Genomic DNA, 17854 nt, shown 5'->3' on the forward strand with positions numbered 1-17854 from the left:
TTAGCTATTTCTCATGCCACATCAAGGACGCTGGCACATTTACAGCCTTTTTAAAATAAGACTTTAATTTTACAAAATATTCTTCTGAAATTTCTCCATCTAGCACCTGTAAGAATAATATATGTGTGTGTGTGCACATGGATATATATGTAGTACAATTCTACATTAGAAATAATTACAATTTTATTTTAACTTCAGCTTATAAAAATGGGACGTCGTTCATCAGATACTGAAGAAGAGAGTAGAAGTAAGAGGAAAAAAAAACATCGAAGACGGTCCTCATCAAGTAGTTCTTCAGAGAGCAGAACCTTCAGTCGCAAGAAAACAGGAAGGAAATCAAGGTCCAAGTCAAGATCTTGGTCTAGAGATCTGCAGCTTCGCTCACATTCATATGATAGAAGGTGAGCTCAGAAATTTAAATTATTCAGCAAAGGGGAGGAAATTCAATATAGAGTTTATTAACTCCATCAACTTGTGTTTTGGGGCATTTATTTTGCTACTTGAAAAATTCAGACCTTTGTCTTAGAAATCATAAACATGAAAAGCTGTATTAAACTTTAATGATCCATTTATGTACTGCAAACTAGGAATATATCAGAATAGCTAACGTTATTAGAAAGACTCTATACTGCTCTGGAATTGGAATACCTTCAGGTAGTTACTATTTTGTATGGAGAAATGGTATTAGAGGAGAAATACTTTGTTTTGTTTCCAGTTGTTTAAAGGAAGAGAGAGGAATACTTTCTCTGTGCCTAACACTTAATTACTTAGTTAAATAAATGCTAAGTACTACCTTCTGTGTGCAAGGCAATATTCCAGGTGCTCTGGAGAGTTAAAAAGAAATTTGAATATGATAGTGACCACCATCAGGGAGTTTATCTTCCGGAACTGTGGATAGCAAATATTTCCAACTTGAAATCAGAGTGCCGGAAGTTCAATAAGAAGTGTGAAAGTTGCTATGTTGCTATAGAAATTGAAGGGAGAGTATATTTTCAGGTTGGGGGGTGCGAGTGGGTGGTTCAGAGAAGACTTTATAGAGAATCCATGGTCTGGAAGGAAAGGGGATATGTTAGAAAAAATTTGGTGATATTTCAAGTCTCTAAAATGATGTTATTCATATCAATAGAAACAACATCATCGGCCAATTCCCATTAAAGCATAATCAATGTAAAATTGTTTCAGACGCAGGCACCGTTCCAGTAGTAGTTCTTCTTATGGATCTAGAAGAAAACGAAGTCGGAGTAGATCGAGGGGCCGAGGAAAATCCTATAGATCTCAGAGATCAAGGTCAAAAAGTAGAACAAGAAGGTAGATGCTTTTTTTCCCCCACTAAAACATCAAGTTGCACTGTTTTCATCTATAGCGTAGTGTTATTTTTTTTATGTTAAGTTCTCCGCTTGAACTGCATTCCTCTTCACCTTCTACGAATCCACTCAATTCGAGTGGTTTAGAATCTTAGTCTGCGCCCCAAAAAGAAAAAGACACTAATGTGCATTAGTCCTTGCTAAACAAATTCTCACATTGGCCATGTCTAAAACTGTGTCTCCTGCATTTTCAGCCCATCACCTCTTTGGGAGGAAGCAGGTTTGTGTCTTTCATCTTTAGATTTCTGTGCTCATGGTTTATCATTATCTTTCAAAGATGCTTTTCTCTGCAATGTTGTCATCTTGTTAATTATACTTCCAGTTCTGCTCACTTCTCTCTGTATCAGAGGTCTTCCTGGTTTCCTTTGAAGTTGTCCATTTCATTGTTTCTTATGGCAAAATAATATTCCATTTCACACACTTATTTACGTACATACATTTATTTACTCATTTCCCCCTTAGTTTCCAAGTTTTGGCTACTATGCAAAGAGCTACTATAAAAATTTTAGTACGTAGAGGTCCTTTTCCTTTTTCTTGGATCTCTTTGGGGTATAGGACTAATAGTGATGTAGCTGGGTCAAAGGGTATACACAATTTAATATCTTTTTGGGCATAGCAGCACATTGCCTTCCAGCATGACTGGATCATTTCATAGCTCCACTAATAGTGAATCACTACCTGTTTTCCCACAGCCCTTCCAACTTGTCATTTTTCTTGTCATCTTTGCCCATCAAATGGATGTTAAGGGAAGCCTTAGAATTTCTTTATTTTGTATTTCTCTAACTATTCATGATTTGGAACATTTTTTTCATATACCTTTTGATAGCTTGGATTTCTTCCTTTGAAAACTACCTGTTCTATCCTTTGACCATTTGTCTATTGGAGAATGTCTCTTAGTCTTATAACTGAAGCAATTCCTTATATATCTTGTACATGAGACCTTTATTAGAGAAGATTGCCAAAAAGACTTTTCCCCCTAGTTACCTGTTTCCTTTCTAGCTTTAACTGCATTAGATTTGTTTGTGTAAGATCTTTTAAATTTTATGTAATTGTATTGTCCATTTTGTCTTTTGTGATCCTCTTTTTTTCTTGTTTAGTTTTGAACTCTTCCACTATCCATAGATCTGAAAAGTAGTTTCTTCTTTGATCTTCTAATCTGCTTATAACGTCACCTTTTATGTCTAAGTCATATGTCCATTTGGAGTATCTTGGTATGCAGTGAGAGGTATTGTTCTGTACCAGATTTCTGCCAAGCTTCGTTCTAGCTTTCCCAGCAATTTTTGTCAAATAGTTAGTCCTCCCCAGTAACTGGAGTCTTAGGGTTTTTTGAACACTGTGTTGTTGTGTTCATTTACTTCTGTATGTTTTCCTAATATGTTCTGCTAATCAACCTCTCTGTTTTTTATCCAGTGTCAAATCATTTTAATGATCATTGCCATAGATTGAGATCTGGTACTTGTAGAACATTCTTCCACACTTCTCCCTACCCTTCCCTCTTTTTTCATTATTTCTCTTGAGATTGATCTTTTGTGCCTCCATATGAATTTCATTATTATACTTTTCTAGTTCCATGATATCATCTTGTAGTGGTTTGATTGGAATGGCACTGAATAAGTTATTATATTGACTTGGCCTTCCCATAAGCAATTTATATTTCTTTAATTTTTTTAGATTTATCTTTATTTCTGTAGAATGTTTTATAATTGGATTCATGTAATTCCTGGGTGTATCTTGGTAGATTCACTCCTAAATATATTAAACCTTTTGTGATTATTTTCAGTGGCATTTCTCATTTTAGTTCTTCTTGCTAGATTTTATTGGTAATACACAGGAATGCTGATGCTTTATATGGATTTATTTTATGTCCTGGAATTTTGCTGTTTATTTTCTTTGTTAGTTTTTTGGCTGAGTTTTTAGGGTTTTCTAAATAAAAAACAGTGATTTTGTTTTCCCTTTGCCTGTGAATGTTCCTTCAATTTCTCTTTCTTATAACAATAGCTAGCATTTTAGGACTAAGTTAAACAGTAGCAGTGATACTGGGCATCTTTGCTTTACCCCTGATCTTTTTGGAAAGGCTTCTAACTTTTTCCGTTCTGTAAAATATTTACTCTTGGTTTTGCATAGACATTATTTATTTATGCTAAAGAAAGGCTTGCTTATTCTCATACTTTCTAGTGTTTTTAACAGAAAAAAGTTTTGGATTTTGTCAAAAGCTTTCTTCAGAATCTATTGCTATAATCATGTGTTTTTTATTTTTATTTTTTTGTATTATTAAAATGACTTGTTGTATTTATAGATTTCCTCATGTTAAACCAACACTTTTTACCTGGTATAAATCCTTCAATGAGGATTTTTTAAATACTTACTAGGTACCAGGCACTGTGCCAAGCACTGGTGATACAAATATAAGCATAAGGAAAGACAGTCCCTGTCCTCAAGGATCTTCCCTCTACAGCGAAAGATAGCACATAAAGGGAGATAAAAAGTAAGTGGGGTGAGGGGGGGTGTTTCCAGGACAAAGCCCAGAGAATGAGAAGTGGAGCTGGGTGGATGTTTCAACAATCCGGCTAGCAGCTTCTGTGGGGGTATAAGATCCACCCACTGCCAGCACCTAGGAAGCTGCTGGCACGCCAGGAAAGCACAGGTTCTTTTGATCTGCTTAACCAAGGAAAGCAAGGTGAAGGGGTTGACAAGCTTACTTTGATCCAGCATACAGACAGCATACAGACAGCATTCAGTTAGTTCAGGGGAAAAATCCAGCACCCTGAACTTCAGAACAAAATACAAACAAATTACAAGCATCAACAGACAGACCAAATACAGATTCATTCACTTACTTCAGGGGAAGAGACCAGCACCCTGAACTTCAGAACATTCATTTAGTTCAGGGGAAAAAACCAGTACCCTGAACTTCAGAATAAAATACAAACAAATTACAAATATCAACAGACAGACCCAATACAATTCATCTAGGTTCAGCCCGGGAGCTCAGAACAAGGGCTGGCCCAGAGTCACACTCGTCACCACTGCTGCTCCAACCAAAAAGGGATCTTCAAGCTGTCTTCTCTCCTCTTACAGAGTTTTTGACATCATCAAGCATCGCCTGAATGACCAGAGCCAATTGGTTCTTGAGTTGGCCCCTCCCCTTAGGACCCTGGGAGGTTCACATTCACGTAGATTAGGTTAACACCCAATAGGGCATGGCTCTGGAGTTAACACCTCCCCTTAGCCAGCCCCATGAATCGTCACAAAGAGGCAGACTTAAACCCAAGTGGTCTAAAAGCCTCTGCTGTCCCAGACGTGTAAACTAGGCCCTCCCTGGAGTTAGCCCTACCTTGGGCCCCAAGGGCCCAGCACCTGGTAAAGCTTAATGAAATAAACTGAGTTACTCAAAGAAAACAAAGGCCATTTTGCTTACCAACACAGTAGACAAGAAGGAAGGCTTGGACCCCTTGCCAAAACAAAGCCTTGGCAAAAATTTACCAATACACCTTAACCCTAACCGGCCCTTATCCAGGGTTGCAGGCCATCTAGGCATATGTTCTCCCCTCTGTTGACTGATTCACCTGCCTGTCTGCTGCGTCCTAGCTTCCCATCCACACCAGTTGGTGTCTTGAAGCCTTTCTTCATGACCCTGCCTATCTGCACATGATTCTCTTGTTTCTTTTTAAGGAGTACATGAACTTTAATCAAGGTATTCATGGAGCACCCAGGCTTCTCAGTCTCTTGGCCCCATGCCTTCTTCCTTTGGTCCTTACGTTAAAGGAGGCTTCAAGCAGAGCCTGATACACTGGGTGCTAGTTTTACTGTTGTCTCCTCACTCATCCCTCTCATTGCTCTTGTGCCAGTCCCCAGCTGAACAAAGTCTCAGGGGAGTTGAGTTTCTTTCAGTTACAGTACAAATTAGTCTCACTGGGTATAGCCAAATGATTTTACTCTAGAGGGTAGAGGCTAATGAGCCATGCCTTCCTATTTTAATGTCTCATGGAGATGAGTCAGGCTTCTTCTTGTACAACTACTGCCTGTGACTTACAGTGTTAGCCTTTTGGGGAAGTGGGGTATTAAATGAATGTCTACACAATGAGGCCTCATGGCAGGGCAGAACACAGGTCATCTGGACTCGGAGGTAGCCCCTGGGTGCCCTGCCTTATGACTGTCACCAGGAGTCAGGGGCTGTCATGATTTTCATCTTTATACCCTCCATGCTGCTCACAGGGCTTCATATTCTGTGAGGACATGGGATTTCATCATGAACACCCTCTGCCAATATAGATCTGTAGGCAACTAGCTTGGGACTTAGAGGCCTGAGTGTTGCCTGCAGCACTAGGAGGTTAAGTAACTACTTGTCCATGGTTATCCAATCAAATATGTATCTAAGACAGGACCTGAACACCGGTCTTTCTGAGTACAAAGCCAGAACTTTATCCCAGATGCTATAGTGCTTCTCCAGGAAGCCTTGTGCATAGTAGCTACTTAATAAATCATGAATAAGAATAAATCAGCTCATGAACTGAAAGACTCTGTGTGTGTGTGTGTGTGTGTGTGTGTGTGTGTGTGTGTGTGTCTCACCCAGAAATAAGAATTATAAGATCGTGGATTTGTAGTTGGAAGGAACCTTAGTGCATAGTATAGATCAGAGGTTAGCCAACCCATGGGCTCCATCTGCTTTGGACCTCTTTCTGTTTTTGTGTGGCCCTTGAGCTAAGAAGGGTTTTTTCCTTTTTAAAATGAAGTCTTATTGTATTTAAAAATGCAAAAACCATTCTTAGCAAAAACAGGCAGCATCAAGTGTAAGCTGTATTTTGCCAACCTTTCATAGAGGTTATAAATAGAAGGTGGTCTCATCAACTCCCCATGGCTTCAGCTGTCATTTCTTTGGGGATGGCTTCCAAATCTCAATACCCAGTGCTCACCTCTCCTGAGTTCCAGTTTCTTATCTTTACAGCTTGCTAGACATTTCCACCTGGATTTCCCCCTGGCATTTCAAAATCAAAATGTTTGAATTGAATTCATGATATTTTCCCCTAATTGACCCAGCCCCCAGTTCCTTTTGAAGGTACTGCCTTCCTTCCAGTTTCAAAGGTTCTTAGCCTTGCATTGTCTCCCACTCCTTTTCTGATTAGTTGTCAAGTCTCACTGATTCTGCCTCAGTGTCTCTCCCGTCTGTCCCCACTGTCCTGCTTCATGTCCTCATCCTCTGTCACCTAGATTATTGCAGTAGCATCTTAACTGCTTTTCCTACTTCCTTCTCTCCCCTCCAAAGCACCTTTCACAAAATTCATATTGATATGGCTAACATGTGCCTGACCACGTTCCCAGGCCATTTCAGTATAGTTAGCCCCTCCCAGGGGCTCTGTGATCAAATATACACTCATCTGTTTGGCATTGGAAGCCCTTCATGGGGTGCTCCCAGCCGGTTTTTCCAGCCAGTACTTGCCACGCTGGCCTCCTTGCTGTTCCTGCTCCATGCCATTCTGTTGCACACATCTGTACCTTTGCATAAGTTCTCCCCAATGCCAGGAATGCTCTCCCTCCTCACCTCAGCCTAAATTTTAGAATCTGCAGGAGAAGGGAAGGGAATAAGCCTTTATTAAACACCTCCTATGTGCCAGGCACTGTGCTAATGGCTTTGCATTCATCTCATTTGATCCTCACAACCACCCTGGGGAGGTACTGTTATTATCCCCTTTTTATGGTTGAGAAAACTGAGGCAAAAGAGGTTAAGTGATTTGCCCACAGTCACACAGCTAGTATGTGTTTGAGGTAGAATTTGAACTCGGGTCTTCCTTACTCTTTGCCCAGAACTCTGTATTACACCACCTAGCTGCCCTCTCTTGAATAAGGCCTTTTTGCCACTCCTCCATGCCCAGTTGTTAGTGTTCCCCCACTCAAGTTACTTTGTATTTTTTTATGTATGTTTATCTTGTATCCTCCTAGTACCTGATAAGCTAAGTTACTTGAGAGTAGATGTTCTTCACTTTTTTTTTATTCTTGTTTGCTTGCTGAATTAATTGAAGGAGCTATTAAATAAGGCTGGATTAGTCAGGGAAAACTTTATGACCTTGGGTCAAAGCACATGAGGTGAAGGTATCAGGAAATATAAACCACAGTGTGGCTGTGGCAATGAACGTGTAGTGTTGGGGAGTTATCAGGAAAGCCAGTGTCCCAGGAGGAGGGCAGGGGCTCCATGGCATGAGCAGGAAGGTCAGGGGGTGTCAGGCAAGGGGTGGGACCACTAAATCACACCCAAGAGTGTAGAGTGGAGTAGGTAAGCCCTAGGAAGGCTGGAAGCTTTTGAGTGACACAATGTCTGATTTGTGTGAGCATATATAGGGCGGCTTGGATGGATAGGTAGGTTTTTTGGCAGTGTGACTAGACAGAAGAAATAGAAATTGGTGAGTGGTTGCATCTAGGGCAATGAAGGAGAGCTGTGGACAAGCCCAGCCAGGATCATGCTTGGAGGACCAGCTGGGGTCTGGATTTATCAAGTAGAGGCCTAGTTGTGAAACTTTAAGGATCGGAGCTGGAGAATCCATTAGTCCGTCCTGCTCATCTCATTCCCACTCCTTACTGAGTAAAACCCAAAGTCCTTAGCCTGGCATTGAAGGTTGTTCTGCCTGCTTCTTTCCAGACTACTGTGGCAGTTCCTTTCTATTTTCCCTCTTGTTAAACCAAACTCAGTTACTTGCTGTTTCTTGAGAATCCTTTTGCCCATTTACTCATGCTGGTCTCTTCACAGGGAATACCTTTGCTTGCTGTTTATGTTTATTGAAATACTGCCCCACTTTTCCAACTCTGATGTGACTTCCGCCATGGAGCCTTTCCTGAGTCTTCTGCTTTATATCTTTCTTGTGACTTTCTGCCTTGTGTTACAATTATGTTCTCATCTCTTTCCCCAAGACCATAAGTTCTTTGAGGTCAAGAGATGTATTGCTTTTCCATGGTTCATAGCACAGTAGCTACTCAAGAAAGAAACTGGAAGGGAGAGATGTTTTTGTAGGAATGGGGACAGATGATTTTAGTGTGGGATTATTCAGGGACATCTCACTGTAATTGTATGATAGATATAGAATCACAGGATCTTGGAGGCAGTGTGGCGCTGCAGTGCAAGGACCACTGGGCCTGGAGTGACCACAGACACTTACTAGTTCTGTGACCCTAGGCAGGCCACTGACATCTGTCTACCTCAGTTTACTCATTTATAAAGTGGGGATAATAACAGCACCTACTTCTCAGGAGCGTTGCAAGGATCAGTCCTCAAGTCCAACTCTCTCATTTTATAGATAGAGAGGCAAAGGAAGAGAGAACAAGTTCACATCTGTGATCTGTTGTTGTTCAGTCGTTTTCAGTCATGTCCAACTCTCCGTGACCCCATTTGGGGTTTTCTTGACAAAGATCCTGAAGCAGTTTGCCGTTTCCTTCTCTAACTCATTTTATAGATGAGGAAACTGAGGCAAACAGGATGAAGTGACTTGCCCAGGGTGACACAGTAGATAAATGTCAGGCCAGATTTGAACTCAGGAAGAAGTCTTCCTGACTCCAAGCCCCAAACTGCCCACTGACCCACCTAGCTACTCTTGTTTGAGATTTAATTATACCTTATTCATATAATGCTTTGTAGCTTTTTAGAGCTGGAAAATCTTTTGCCTTGTCTAGTGTAATCTTATTTCTTAGATAGGAGACTGAGACCTAACTTATCTTAACCCCTCAGTGACAGAGCTCTTTTACTATACTGTGTTTTTTCTGTAAAATATTTTGCAGATATTATATGATTTGATCTTCACAGCAACCTTTTGATGCAGGCAAGGCATATATCATTATCCTTGTTTTACAAATGCAGATTACTGAGGTTATATTTGTGGGATTTAGGGAGAGAAGGTCAGGAGTCACTACACAGTCTAATCTCATACATATCTGTATCACTGTACTTATCACTTTAGAATGGTGATTTGGAGGCAATGAAAGATTCTCAATCATCAGGGAAAGATTAAATTATGCTCAGTACATTCTTCTGATCAAAGCAGGAAAGGAGTGTATGTGTATGCACATACACACATATGAAATATTAAATATATATATTAAAAATAAGTTTTATTGCTTCCTTTTATTTTTCCCTCATAGTCATTTCTGAATTGAGCATGCCCCCCTCTCTCTATTCCCCACTAGAATTAAACACTGCCTTATAAAAAAGGAAGAGTTGAGCAAAAGTAACTGTTAGAGTGATTGTGTGATAGTATATTCCATATTTGGTCCCTGTAGTTCCTTTCCTCTCTGCTGTGATGAGGCAGCTATGTTTGGGTCAAGAATGGTCATTGTGGTTAACCAGAGTTGGGCTTCACTGCATAGTATTACACTATTACATTCATATACCACAATTTATTCAGCCATTCTCCAATTGATTGAGCCCACTTTGTTTCTGGTTCTTTATTGTTACAAAAAGTACTTTTATGAATATTTTGGTAAATATGGGAGTCATCCTTCCTTTGACTTGTTGAGGTTTATGTTTAGTAATGGACTCCTTCCATTAAGGGGTTAAAGGTTTAACTTACTTTTCCCAAAGAATTCCGTATTGATAGCCAGAAAGATTGGAGCAATTCATAGTTCCACTAACAGTGTATTAGTGTACTTGCCTTCTCATGAATAAGTACATGTATTTTAGAAAGATTTTCTTAATAATAGAGGTCAACACTAAAAGGATTTCCTGGTCAGCCTTGAGCTAACAAAAAAATTAAGTTAACAAGAATACCTCATTATCTAAGCAGTGTGCTAGATTGAAGCCTCATGTAAATTGTGTGTTTACACACACACAAATACACACACACACACACACACACACACACACACACACGCCTGTCGTTTAAGACAAAAGGTATTATATTATCCCTAGGCTTGAGGTAGCATTATTACTAGTCTTGTGTGTAGTTTCATATTTGAATAGGAAAAAACTTTTTTTCTGTTAAGGAAATCAAAGCAGTACAAAGAGCTTTGTTGTTTCATATGAACAAAAGAACTCAAGGGTGACTTTTAGATTTTGAGGAATAAAAAGAGGTAGAAAATAGATATTTCTGTATCAGATATTCACAATTTACATATGATTTTTAAAAGGTTATAGAGTAAATTATTAGCTTTATATCTTCCATGATTAATGTCAAGCTACTCCTTGAAATTACTCTAGTTGGTGACCTATAATAAATATATTAAGAAATTGCAGCTCCTAAAGAATTTGCTTATTTGTGAAGGTAGTAGATAGTTTTTATTTTTAGTTATGTTTTTTTTTGTTTTATATGTCTATAAGAAAAATATAATAAAATCCAGCAGTTTCCTTTAAATCTGAGACCTTATAATCGCTTCATTGTCACCCTTTGAACATCGTGGTGTAGTGGATTAGCACCGGTTTTTGAGTGGAGAGACCTAAACGGGGGCAATCAAATAAGACAATGTACATCAAATATTTTGTAAGTTATAGAGCAATATATGAATGCTGCCCAGTTTAGGGTTTTATTACAGGATTGTTCTGATGGCTTCCAGAGTCAATTGTCAAACTTTTTGAAGGACTCCTCTTTGAAGGTCTGAATTTTAGGGCAACTTATTTATTTCTATTTTTTATGTGTCACATGATTCTCCCTTCTACTTTGTAACTTTCTATCACAGTTTCATCTTACAATGGTTTGCACTCATCCCATTTGATTTGTTGGTTGCTGTTACTGGTCACTTCCTGTGGATTGAAAACTTTACAATAGGGTTGATTTTCTTTCATTGCCTAATGGGGACTTGTAATAATGCAGTGTGTTATGCGACATCCCAAAGACCTATTGAGTGCAGCTGGTGTCCAGTGGTTTAGGGATTTGAAGTGCCAGGCTCACTCATGAACTAGGGATTCCCATATGAGGGCTTCATGCTGTTTATTGAATCTCTGGGCTGATTGCCATGAATCTTTATTCATTAGCTAGGGGCATATTTTGCTGCTTATTCAAGAAATCAAAACTAAGGGCCCTTGTGAGTATGCCATGAAGTAGTCACAGATTTAGGTTAGTGAGTCCTTTAAATTAGACATCCTTTTTTGTATAAGAAAATATCGGATCATTCAAATGTGAATTTATGCAAAGCTTTTTTAGTATTATCAATCTATAAAGATAGTAACTAGGATTTACAGAGCAGCAATTTATTTGTAAACAATCACTATGTTAGACTAAGAGAAAGAATACAACTTGCAAACAGGAATTTCTTTGAAGCCTGCATGCTTTTTAGTTTCATTATTATTTTGAACAAAGGAGATGGTGTGGTATGGTGGGAAGAAGATCTGACTCAGCAGACATGAGTTCAAATCCTTGGTCTGCTACATGCTACCATGTGAGTTGCTAGTTCTTGGTCTCTACTCTTTTGGGGGAGGGAGAGAGTAATAATACTATCTGTGATCTTTTCCATTCCCTTGGTATCTTGCTTTTGTTAAGATATTTTGGAAGTCAGTATTTGAGTACCTTTAAAATTGTTTCTTTTTCACTGTGGATTTTTTATGCGTATATTTTAGTCAGATACCTAACCAAAAGATAGAAAGAAAACAAATACAATAAAACCTTATTTACTTAAACTTGATTTTGATTTTGTAGTAATTAAAGCACCCTATTAGATTTGAAAGTTTCACCTTCTAATTTTCAAAGTCTTTTTTGTAAGTAAGGGCAGTTTTCAAACCAAGAAATCAAGAAATTCATGGTTCTTTCAATATGTTGTAAGATAATTCATGATCTTATGTTTAATGTATTACTGTATAATAGAGGCCTATTGTAAATATATTTTTTCATCAACTTGTACTTTACTATTGCTGCTATTAACAGCTAGCATTTTATAGCACTTTAGAGTTTGCAGAGCTCTTTACAATTAGTCTCATTTGGTCCTCACAACAACCCTGGGAGGGAGGGGCTGTTTTTATTCCCATTTTACAGTTGAGGAAACTAAGGCAGAAGTAAAGTGACTTGCCCAAGGTCACATAGCTAGTTTCTGGGGCCATATTTGAATTCAAGTCTTAATGACTTCAGGCCTAATGCTCAATGCACTGTGCCACCTAGCTGCTTTACTAGTGCTCATGTATATTTTTATTTATAATACTATAAACAAAAGTCACAAAACTGCCCCTCTTTAATAGCAAACTATTTTAAAAACTTGTCTTTAGAGGGATATGGCTTGGATCTTTGATTTCATTGCTATAGAGTTCCCACATGAGGGGAATCTAGCAGTCCAGGTTGTTCTCTTCTCTGTAACTTAGAGTTTTTGAGCAGAGGTTCCCTAATTTTCTTGCTTCCTATTTAGTGTCTCAGTAATTTTTTTCACAATGGTCTTGGGCCAAAAGAATGGCTACTAGTTTTGTTTGTTATGTGTCCCAGTGCATCAGGTTTTGTTTGAGAACCTTTATCTGAGCAAGACTCTAGAGCCCTGATGATCTATGAAATGACTCGCCTCCATTCACGCTGTGAATATGTATCAGAGACAGCCCTTGAGCCCAGGTTTTCTTGGCTTGGAGGCCCGTTCTCTCCACTGTATCACAATGTTTCTTTATAGCCAACCACTTTTTATCCTCCCCTCGTTTCAGATTTGTTATTTTGTTACTGCTATAATTTAAAAAAAGACTTTTTTTAAACTTATATTTGCTTTATCAGAGCTTGACAATCTTGGATTTTTTTTTTCTGTTAAACTACTAGCAAGCTAGAGAATATTTGTTTCATTGTCTTGTGGAATAAATACCTACTATTTTCTTAATGTTATTTTTCCCTTATCATTTCTATTTTTTCCTCCTTGAGAATTGATAATCTAGTTGTGTGGACAGATGTACTGGCATATGCATCTGTCAATACCCATTGTAATGGCTACCATTCGTTACAAGAGCCATTTTGAAGGAATTGATAAAGAATCCTACAGTACTCCTTTTTGTCCCATAAAATATGTTTTCTTTAACTTGTGTTTTCTACTTTAAAAAATAGGCATATTTAGCCAGAATGTTTTTGAGAATATATGTTATATTATACTAGTTATTATGTAATTTAGTTTCTGTCACCAAACACTATTTATTGAATGCCTGCTTTGTGTCTGGTATTATAAGCAGTGCATGTGATCAAAATAAATATGACATGCCCTTGGCCCACATGGAGTTTACAGTCCAGTTGAATAGATAAGAGGCACGTCTAAAACAGTTAATGCACTGGGAAGTGTGCATTGTGTGATCTACGAAGTAAAGGCAGAAGAAGAGACTGATGTGGTCTAATGTTATCAGAAAAGGCTTCATAGATGAATCTCCAAGCTGCTCTGCTGTCCACTGCTCTCCTGTCCTCTGCTGTCCTCTCCTCTTCTTTCCTCTCTTCTCCTCTCCTCTCCCTTTCTTTTTTCTCCCCTTCCCTTCTCTCCCCTTTTTCTCCTCTACTCTCCTCAACAGGTTAGTTCTTCTAATCTAATTACATGACCTCTCTGCTCAGAAACTTTTAGTGTTTAGCTGGCTACCTGTTGCTTCCTAGGTAGTTCAGATCCCTTAGTTTAGGATTCTAGGCCCTGTGGAATCTGACTCTAGCCTAACTTCCTTATTGCATATTATTCCTCTTCTTCCACCCAGTGCTAAAGCCAAGCTGAATTACTCCCTTTTCCCTGGACATGTCCTATCTTTTTTGACTTGAAATACCCTATCCTCAGTCAGTAAGACAGTTAATCAGTTAACAAACATGTGTTAAGGTCTAACTCTTTGCCAGACACTAAGTGATGGAGATACAAAGGAAGGGGAAAATAGCCCCTGCTCTCAAGTTGCCCGTGTTCTTTTGGGCAGACCTGCCTGTACTTTAGGAATATCACTTGGCAGCTGAGTGGAAGATGGACTGGGGTAGAGGGAGACCAGAGGCAGGGAGGCCAATCAATAGGGTATTAAACTAGTCCAAGTGAGAGGTGATGATGACCTGACCTAGGCCAGGGGCTGTGGGAGTGGATGGCGAGAAGAAGACATTTACAGAAGAGATTATAAATGTAGAAAAGCAAGATTGGGCAATGAATTACGTGAATAGGGTGAATGAGAGTGAGGATTCAAGGATAGCTCCAAAGTTGTGAACCTGGTGATTTGTTGGCAAGTTGGAAGAAGGGACAGGTGTTTTTTGGGGGGAAGATAATGAGGTATATTTTTATACATGTTGAGTTTGAAATGCCTGCAAGACATCTAATTTGAAATGTCCCAAAAGCAGTTGGTGTGGGACGAAAATGAAGGTGAGATATTTGGGTTGAATGTGTATGTATCTGAAATATCCTACTGGTCCTTCAAGGCCCAGGTCACATGCCACATGTCAAAGAAGCTTTCTCTGATCACCCCACCTTGAAGTGATCTTTCCTGACTCTTCATTCCTACCACTTGATTTTCTCTTTCTTCCAAGTTTGAGTCAGCATCCCCCAGTTCATAGAGAACTGACTTTGGAACCAGGGAGACTAAGGCTCAAATCCTGCTTCTCACCCATATTGGCTATGTGACCTTGCTTTAGCTAGAGGTATCCAGATCGTGGTCTGGGCCTCAAGTGGCCTGTAGATTATGCTTGTGGACCAAGCCAGATTAAAATGTCGTTGGGAAATGTTTAAGAAAATAAATAAAAATATAACACAACATAGGTGATGCAAATTTGTGGCTTTCTAAGTCAGTATGCAGCCTGTGGGGTCCATTTCCATTTGAGATGACACCATTGGTGACATAACACTATTGGTGGAGGCTCCCTTGCAAGGCCACAAGCTGCAGAAAAGGTATTGACCTGCACTGGTAGAATATCAAACTTGAATGGATTTAGATCGATTTAGAAAGCTACAAATTAACATTATCTGTGTTATATTATATCTTTATTTTGTTAGACATTTCCCATTGACATTTTGAACTGATTTTGGCCTTAGCCTACAAGTTTGACATCTCTGCTCTATACTTCTGAAATTAATTAGTTCTTCTCCCTGTCCTTATGCACTCAAACATTGTTTATTTGTATGCTTCTTATCTACCATTAAAATGTCATTTTTATTTGGGCAAGAATCGCGTTTTAGTCATCTTTATATTTCCTTTGTTGCTTATTGTGCAAATAGTAGATACTCCATCAATTTATGTGTTATCTGATTTGAACTGAGACGGGGTTAGAACTGGACCTCGTGCATATTATTCTTTAATTAAAGGCACTACGGAAAGGTAGAAAGATTTGGAAGTCACAGTGCCTTGTTTCCAGTTCCACTTCTGTCGCTTACTGCTTCACTTCTCTGGACTTCAGTTTCCTCACTATTAAATGAAGGTGTTGGATTAGATGACCTCAGCTTAAAATGTGGCGTCCTCATGTCTAATGATACTGGTAGCTCATATTTAATTTACATAATGCTTTAAGGTTACGAAATGCTTTTTTTTGCCCCAACAACCATGCAGTGAGAGTAGTGCAGTCTTTTCTTTTTTGATATCTACTTGTGTGTTTCTGTATTTTATTACCTTTCTGGATAATTTTCATTTTCTAAGGATTGAACACATAATCAACTGAAGGAATGATTTCTGACATTTTAGCTTTGTGTCATGTCCTTCGTTTGTGTACTTGAAGGACACTATTGAAATGTTAGCAATATGTTACTTCTTTTTTTACATATGAAAAGTCCTGAGGAAAGAAGTACGAATTTTTAAATTTAAAAAAGTTCACATTTGTCACTTCTAAGATTTTTTAAATCTAATTTGTATCACAGTTCTCTGATGTAATGAAGTTTTGATGTCATTGTGAAACTGAGGCAGAGTATGTGGGATCAGAACCAAATCTGAAAATAATGATCTTGTTTTCCTTTCTCATACAGCTTTTCTCTGGGTGCTGTCACTGCATCCTGTTGTTTTAGCTTTTATTTTAAAATTGGTGTACTAAATCAGGCCTTCCTCAGCATCCTTAATTCTAATCCATATATTTGAGTGTGGAACAATAGACAATAAGTGGTTGCCTTACAAATACTGTTCTGTTTAAAGGCTATGTTGAACAGGAAGACTTTTTGGAAAAAATGTGTTTTTGTTACCTTTTTTTCACATTACTTGCACTTCCTGTCATATCCTTTGTTCTAGCCCCTCACAGAAAGGCATTTCTTAGAATGAAGAAGTTTTTAAAAGAGGAAGAAAAAAGTCAGGAAAACTAACCAACGCATCAAAAAAGTCTGATGTTATATGCAAGAGCATGTGTCTGGATGGCTGAAATTTAAACTTGGGTGTTGTGCGTGGTATTGACAGTGTTGAAGAGGCAGAGTCTAAGTTCTGGATGGTGTGGTGTCAGAAACCGAGGTGTGGAATTGGAAAATGTTTAATGAAACAATCTGATCACTGTATTTAATCCCTCTCATTTCCACTGTGATTTTGAGTGCTAGATTTTGGTTGCGAACTTATTAAAAGCTGATTTCATATAAAAATATGATGTGAAAAGCATACTTAATGTTTTAAAGTTCACAAGGCTATTTCTGAGTCTAAAATTGATAAGCATTTAAATAAAACATGCTAGCATCTAATTATAAAAATCATAAAAGTTGCCAGATATGGTTTTTCAGTCCATTTTAGTATTTTGATTGCATTGTATTTTTTATTAACCTATTGGGCCTCCTTATCTTATCTCTGGAAATAGGAACTTAATGTGTGCATATATTGCAATTATTTTATTTCGGACATATTTTAAAAGTCAAGAAGTGAAACTGCCTGGTAATGCTATAAATTTAAAATTGTCCTACAGCAAGACAGTATGATGCAAATATGACTTAATAAGATCACAAACTGAATTTCAGTGAAACAACCAAGATTTACATTAAATTAGGAATTTTAAAACTGATTTAGTTTGTTTTACTGAGCATTTGCTTAATAACATTTCACCTTCTTGCAATCTTTTTAAAGACAATAATTCGTCCGTGAAATGCAGGCACATCCTTGGTAGAAAAATTGAAAGCAACAGCTCACTTTCTGAAACCACACATAGAGCGATATAAAGAAATATTTCAGCTCTACAAAATTTAATAAATCATCCCATTTCCTAATTTGATCATATCAGATGCTGATGTGGAAGAAGCATTTCAAATACCATCTCCTCATTAATATACATCAGTCTAGGGAATAGAATGGAATACTTATGCAGAGATGTCACAGTTACTGTTTCTTAGTTTACTAAGTGGAACAGGTTGATGTGATACTGGGTGCTATTTGTCAATGTCTTGTTAAAATGGTTTGGGTCGAGTTATGGAGTCCAGAAAGACGGCGGCTGATAAATCAAAAGTGGATTGAGTGGACAGGAGGCAGTGATTGATACTGTGACAGGATATGAAGAAAGGAATCTTGATACAAGCATTCATGATATTGAATATGAGAAGGAAAATGGCCCTGGAGTATGGATATTATTCAAGGAAATGAGAATAATAATATCAGCTTGAAAATATTGCTGGCTGAAGATTAGGATAGTTCTTATTAACACATAATACTTTGCTAGAATAATAGAACTCAAATTATA

General features: G+C 38.2%; 1 protein-coding gene across 3 annotated transcripts in view; it reads left to right on the forward strand.

The window, feature by feature from the left end:
• The window catches only part of RSRC1 (arginine and serine rich coiled-coil 1), a 449846-nt gene that overhangs the window by 11102 nt on the left and 420890 nt on the right, over positions 1 to 17854 (forward strand). For 2 of the 3 annotated variants that reach the window (XM_036756191.1, XM_036756192.1), the window contains exons 2-3: positions 199 to 401; positions 1183 to 1308. In XM_036756191.1, coding sequence (XP_036612086.1) covers positions 208 to 401; positions 1183 to 1308 — 320 coding nt within the window. In that variant the 5' untranslated portion in view covers positions 199 to 207. The remainder of the gene's footprint in view (positions 1 to 198; positions 402 to 1182; positions 1309 to 17854) is intronic. The other variant, XM_036756193.1, reaches the window with a different exon arrangement.

This window comes from Trichosurus vulpecula, chromosome 4 (assembly GCF_011100635.1).
Source record: "Trichosurus vulpecula isolate mTriVul1 chromosome 4, mTriVul1.pri, whole genome shotgun sequence".
NCBI classification, from domain to species: domain Eukaryota; kingdom Metazoa; phylum Chordata; class Mammalia; order Diprotodontia; family Phalangeridae; genus Trichosurus; species Trichosurus vulpecula.